This window comes from Chenopodium album, chromosome 6 (assembly GCF_948465745.1).
Source record: "Chenopodium album chromosome 6, dcCheAlbu1.1, whole genome shotgun sequence".
NCBI classification, from domain to species: Eukaryota; Viridiplantae; Streptophyta; class Magnoliopsida; order Caryophyllales; family Amaranthaceae; genus Chenopodium; species Chenopodium album.
This window is the reverse complement of record NC_137839.1, coordinates 46688740-46695673: the sequence shown is the minus strand read 5'-3', so window position 1 is coordinate 46695673 and position 6934 is coordinate 46688740. Positions and strand designations below refer to the sequence as shown.

General features: G+C 32.9%; 1 protein-coding gene across 4 annotated transcripts; it reads left to right on the top strand.

Annotated features, from left to right (window-relative positions):
- Positions 1-1090: 1090 nt before the first annotated feature.
- Positions 1091-4847, top strand: LOC145634865 (3-ketoacyl CoA thiolase 1, peroxisomal-like). 4 transcript variants are annotated; one of them, XR_014113651.1, is made up of 7 exons: positions 1091-1496; positions 1611-1740; positions 2068-2179; positions 2489-2585; positions 2866-2989; positions 3077-3184; positions 4471-4847. XR_014113651.1 is itself a non-coding variant. In XM_081686210.1 (4 exons), the coding sequence occupies exons 1-3, from the start codon at positions 2398-2400 to the stop codon at positions 3155-3157; spliced, it is 393 nt and encodes a 130-aa protein (XP_081542336.1). In that variant the 5' UTR covers positions 2201-2397; the 3' UTR covers positions 3158-3184; positions 4471-4847. The 4 variants fall into 4 exon arrangements, 1 of the variants encoding a protein (XP_081542336.1); XR_014113652.1 differs by lacking the exon at positions 2068-2179 and having other exon boundaries at positions 1092-1496; positions 2501-2585; XR_014113650.1 differs by lacking the exon at positions 2068-2179 and having other exon boundaries at positions 1092-1496.
- Positions 4848-6934: the final 2087 nt, after the last annotated feature.

The following is a 6934-nucleotide window of genomic DNA, read 5'->3' as shown; positions in this document are numbered from 1 at the left end:
AAACGGAGAAGCAAGAGAAATAGCCGAGAAATGAATAAAATGATAAGAAAGCCATTAAAAGCATGCATTTCTCTAAACTAACACAAAAACACGCGAATCGAGCAGTATTATCTAAAAACACGACATAAAAGACTACAAAGGAGCATAGAAATATAAAGAAAACATAGCCTAAAGGTGCCATAAATGGCACAGATCAGCTCCTCATATCTTGCCCTAGTCCATTCAACTTCGTCGAGTTTGCTCTCTAACGCGATGCGTAGAGTTGGAATCTCTAGCTCGAAAGGTTGTACGGCATCCATTCCATAAACCAAGGAAAATAACGTATTTCTTGTTGATGTGCAAATTGACGTGCGATAACCCTACAATGCGAAGTGAAGTTTGTCTGGCTAATCCTTGTAATTTTCCGTTATTTTCTCGCTGATAGTGTTTAGATTTTTATTAGCTACTTCGACTGCTCCATTTTCCTGAGGTCTATAAGGAGAAGAATGATGATGTTGAATACCATAATTCTGTAGCAATTCTTCACATTCGGCTTGAAAGTGAGTTCCATTGTCACTTATCATTTCATGTGAGACTCCATATCGACAAATAATATTTCTTTCGATGAAGAGTGCTACATGTTTTGCAGTGAGTTTAGCATACGATTGTGCTTCGACCCACTTTGTGAAGTAATCAATTGCCACTAAGATATATTCATGACCTCTTATTCCTGGGGAGTGATTTTGCCGATGATGTCAATTCCCCATGTAGATAATGGCCATGGTGACGTGTAGGTGTAGAGCAAAGATGGAGGAACATGTTATACACTAGTGGAAAAAATCTCATTCGTAACAGGCTATTTGTAACGGGCAAAATAGTGTCCGTTAAGAATACTTATTTATTCGTAACGGGCAAAATAATGTCCGTTACGAATACTATAGTATTTGTAACGGATAAAATACCACACGTTACGAATAATATACTATTTATAACGGACATCATGGGCCCGTTACGAATGATTGGTCCAGGCGTCCAGCTAATGAGATGAGCCCGTTAGTTACTTAGGGTTTTACACATCTCCTCAGCCGTCACTCCCCTCTCTTTCGTTCACTCTCTTTCTCTCTCCTCATAAATCATTCTCTAACTTTCTCTTTCACTCACTCACTCTCTTTCTCTCTCCTCTTTAGAACTCACTGTCTTTTTATTTCCTCAAGATTCATTCTCTTTCACCCTCTTTACTACCTCTCCTTACCTCCATATTCTCTTTCCTATTGATTATGTGTTTTTTTTTAAAATTATGTTTTGTTTTTGCTACTAGATCTGTAGAAATTATATTCAAATTGGTAGAATTTTTGGGTTTTATAATTAGATTTTGATCTGATTTTTATTTGAATGATTTTTGCTAGTTTATCGATTCGCCGCCCTAGCGCTGCTTCCAAAGCTAGGGTTTATTCCGATGTTAATGTTGTTACACCTAAGGATTATTGGGATTACGAGGCTCTTACTGTTCAATGGGGGTTTGTTTTTCTTTTTCTTTTTTTTAATTAATTTGATTTAATTTGATTGAATTCTCAATTCGATCTGTTGATTAATTGATTGATTGATTTGTTCTGGTAATTGGAAATTTGTAGTGAACAGGATGATTATGAGGTGGTGAGGAAGGTTGGGAGAGGGAAGTATAGCGAGGTTTTTGAAGGTGTTCATTGAACTAGTAATGAGAAATGTATCATTAAGATCCTCAAACCTGTCAAGAAGAAGAAGGTTAGTTTTTTAATCTTTGTTCTTTATTTCTTGGTGAATATATATATATTTTTTTTCTATAAAGTTGAATTTTTAATGTTAATTGTAATTGGATTGTTGCTGAAACATTTATTGGGAACTGAGAATTTAGATTGTGAATGTCAATGTCATGGTTTTTTTAGCAATCTCTGTGGTACTACCTTACATAGGCGAAATTGGGAGTATTTGTTTTGAATTATCAATTTGTGGGGGTGTTGTGAAGGACCACTTTGGTGTGGAAATTAGGTTTAGTTTTCTTTAATGCTAATTTCACGAATTTATGAAATCCATTTTTTGGTAATGTTTCAGGTAAAATTAATATATTGTAATTACATGCATCCGACGGGCTTGTTCTCAAATAATTCTGATTTTCTTCTACCAAAAGGATCTCGAACATAGAAAGAACAGTTGACGATATCTTGTAAGAGGACCCTCCCCGCCTTTTATAGTGATAGATTGTGAGGCATTTAGCTAACTAACTAACTCATTTAAGTCTTTTGTGTTGCTATGTGAGTTGCCAGTATGCTTTGATATGTTGGATTAGAATTATCCCAATATGGGTTGTAGGTTAGACTGTTATAGACATCACCCAAATTATCCTAATATTGGCTGTAGGTTAGACTGTCAGAGAATTCAACAATGGTGGCTTCAATCAATCAATTAGGGTTTATAATTTTTGCTATGATTCTTGTTTCATGTTCAATCTCGGCAATGACGGATTCGGAATCAGCTTTTATTGTAGCTAACAAGAAGGCTACCCTTACAAAGCTCAGCAATGGCGTCGAACGTATCTCCGTTTCTATCGACCTCTACAATCGTGGATCTTTGTATGTGTTTTCTCTTTTCTACTAATTCTGCATTTGCTGCTATGATTTTAGATCTTTTTTGCGTTTGAATTTCCATTTTTATGAATTTCATAATTGAATTTTGTTTTCTGTGTTTGATGTTTTTTGTTTGCATGTTGATTTAGAGGAAGTAATAGTGTTGGAAATGAATTTCGGTTTCAATTGAGTATTTTAATCTTAAATTATCCGCACTTGTTTGATTTTGTGAGTTTGCTATTTGAGAAATACTGCAGTTAAATTATCCGCACTTGTTTGATTTTAGGAGCTTTGCTGTTGTTGGTGTGGATCCTTCTGTTATGGGGTTTGGCCTAGCTTTTGCCATTCCTGCTGCTGTGAAATCTGTCGGGCTAAAGCTTAATGATATCAATCTATTTAAGATAAATGAGGTTAGCACTCTGAACAAGCTGCCTCATATTTTCAGTTGGTGGTTTCAACACAATTTCTCAAATTTGTAACATCCATTTTCAATGCAGGCCTTTGCATCTCAATATGTTTACTGTTGTAAAAAGCTGAACCTCGATCCAACGAAAGTTAATGTTAATGGGGAGCAATAGCCCTTGGACATCCCTAGGGAGCTACAGGTATGCATTTTGGCTTTACTAGAGAAAATGTTTATTGAGTGAGTTAGGCTCTGTTTGGGGAGGGGGATTTATATCAGTAAAAATCCGTTATACATTGTAAAACTCGGTTATCAGCAGAAATCTAAATCTGATTTCATTGCGTGAAATTGATTGGTTTTTGGTTTGACTGTTTACTCTGGTTATCAGCAGAAAGCTAATTTAATTTTGTAAAGTTGAAGCCACTAAAATAACCTCAAATTGATTTTGGTTTGACTGTTTTTTGTAATTAATTTTGTTCTGTAATTTGATTGGTTTTTGGTTCAGATCTTATGAAGTAGATTAATTGATGAATTTTTTCATGTTTTGATGTTTGATTATTTGGATTTTAGTTTGTTTTACGATTTTTATGCTCTTTCTTGGTTCATGTGCTATGAATTGATTGCTTCATTTTTATATGAATCCTCGTATATCAAAGTTATTGGATTGTTGAATTGAAATATTGGATAAAATGATATATGATTAAAGATTTATAACAAAGTTTTAAGTATTTGATGTGTTTAGCTGATGAATATGATTTAAAGTTTAAGAACTTCTTGGAGTCCGAATTTTGTGATCTTGATTCATTAATTGATTATAATGCATTACCTGATTACTGATTTGACTTTAAGGTTTAAGAGTTTCATAATTTAAGGTTTTAATTTTTTTTTTGACGTTTTAGTTTTAGTTTTTGTTTTATTGTGAAATAATTTGTTCATGTCTGCCAGTACTGCAAGGATTAGGCCTAATGATAAAAAACTTGTGGAAGATAAAGTGCTATCTGCTATCTTTTGGAAGTTTTGAATAAAGTGCTATCTCCTGTCTGCTGCATTGTGTCATATGAATTACTGCATTAGCTAGTATACTAAAAAACTGTGATCATATATATGAATAAATTATTGTCATTGTTACATTGAGTATGTAACGGTTATGAGTGCTAGCGGAAGCAAATAAATTCATGGATGATAAACCCTAAAACCCATAAAATAGGACAACCCCTAAATTACCAAAGTGTAAGATATATTGCCTTTGTATCTTTCTAGTTACAAAAGTATTATTTACTTTCCTTGATGTATTTTTATAGTTATTTGAAGAATAAGCTTTCCTCAATTGTGTAAAGATCTAAGAATTTCACCCAAATAAAAGGTTCATTGCTATAGTAGGATCTGTAAGGCACCTCATACTTCTCTTTTTCCCCGTAATGTGTGTGTGTTTGTTGTAAGTTAGAATTGACTATCTTTAATATTGATTCATTTATGTGAAATCAACAGGAAAACTAAGGTAAACACTTAAAGCTCACAACCATGGCAGAATCCATTGTTGCATCAGCTATCCAGTGGATTGGCTCTATATTAATTCAAGAGGCCAATATATTATTCGATGTTGCAGATCAAGTACAAGCCCTTCAGCAAGAGATTGAACTGATGCAGCAATAGCTTTGGCCTATGAAGAATCAACGAAGCAGAAGGTTTGGACTAAGAAGATCATTGAAAAGTTAAATAGCTTTGGACTAAGAAGAATCAATGTAGTAGAAGGTTTTTAGTTTTAATTATTTAGGCAGTAATGAATGTATTTTTTTTTTTGCTCATTGTATAAATATGAAGTACTATTTTTATCTCAATTAATTAATAAAATAATTGTGCTATAATTTTTATGTAAGCTAGCTAATCCAGCACAGCAGCATGTGCTGGATTTTTTTTAAAAAATTGGGTTACACACTATTTGTAACGGGCAGATATCATGCCCGTTACAAATAACGGGGTTATTTATAACGGGCAGTTGAAATTCCCGTTACAACAAATAACTTGTTATTTGTAATGGGCACTTCAAATGTCCGTTACGAATAACCCGTTTTTCGTAACGGAATGTCCGTTACAAAAAACGGGTTATTCGTAACGGGCACTTGAAATGTCCGTTACGAATAACGGTTTATTCGTAACGGACATTTTGAATGTTCCGTTACGAATTATTCGTAACGGACAGTGCCCGTTACGAATAACATTGGCCATCCGTAACGGCTGCATACGTAACGGCCGCTGCCCGTAGGGGTGAACATGGTCTGGTTTGGTGCGGTTTGAGTCTAAACCAAACTAAACCGCAAAATACGGTTTGGTCAATTTTCCAAACCAAACCAAAATAATGCGGTTTGGTGCGGTTTGGTTTGCGGTTTATGATGAGACGATATTTTTTCCTAAAAATTGTCAAATATTAATAAACTTATAATAAAGTTCAAATAATTAGCCCAAAGGGATTGAATTATACTTCAAATTTTTAGTAAAAATAACAACCAACTAATCAAGTGCTAAGTGCTAACACAATAATACATAATAAAAATAATACATAACAAATTAACAGTGGAAAAAAACATAATACATTTGTCCAAAAAAATAATTCATACTACATTATAGTTATATGACCTATTGAATTTTAAGTATTGATATTTGTGATTGAGTATAGAGTATAGTAGTATACTGACCTTATAGTCTTCTAATGATTTTTCATTTTTTTTATAATATATAATAACTATTTTAATTTATTTAAAAATTATATAAATATTAAAATGTGGTTTACTGGTTTACGGTTTGGTTTGGTTTATAATTTTTGAACGCTCAAAAGGTGGGATTATTAATCTTCAACGCTCAAAAGGTTGGATTATTCCCATCAATTTTTCCTATAATTAATTATCGAAATTAAACAATTAAGTGCACTCACAACTCTTGGCGAAGTGATGCTAAAGACAGTGTTATCCTTCTCTAAAGCATTACGACGTCGACAATACAATTACAACCCACACATATTCAAACACACATAGAAATATTTCACTTTAGGGGTTTATAATACCCAAAAATTCAATCATCACTTATTTAAAAAATATAATTTCAAATAAATTGAAATACTTACAATAAAAAAAATTACATAAAATCATTTAATTAAATCAATTATCCAACTATCATTTCATAAAACAACCAAAACGGGACAACAACATACAAGTCTAATAATCACCATAAAAACCCAACCAAATATGCTTCAAATGCGAAATAAAAATTAGGGCATATACATACACTCATTAAGCATCATATAAAACCAATATGGACTTAAAATTCAAGAGATAACATGCCAAAATAAAATCATATTTACAGCAGCCCCTACACTAATGTACAGCAGTACCAATTATACCAATTCACCCAAAAACCCACCTTAAACATGAAACTAAGCTTAGTCTATTTTAGTACACACTCTAAAAACACAATAGGCCATATTAAACATGCATTTGCGCTTATAAATCAAGGAATACACAATTGAAAATCACCATCCTTCACACACCGAGCAGATTAGGGGCAGCAGCTATGTTGCACTAATTTAGGCACTTTAAACTATCTTAAATTATATAAAATCATGCTATATCAATTTAGGGAATATCTTAACATGATGCTAATTCAAATTTGGCAATAAAATCAATCAACATAATTAATTTAAGACCTAAGAAGATATATTAAACATGCTGTCAGCAATCCAAGAGTTTAGAATATACATGCTCATAAAAAGATAGAATTTTGCATATAAACATGGAATTTCGCTATGATATAAACTCCTCAATAATCCTAACATGATAACCTAGAAGATATATTCAATTGGTCACAAATATAAGATATATACATGCTCATAAGCTCTATCTAACATCACGTTCATATTCTCGTTGGCAGCACAGCTTGTCTCACAGAATCAGTCATTTGG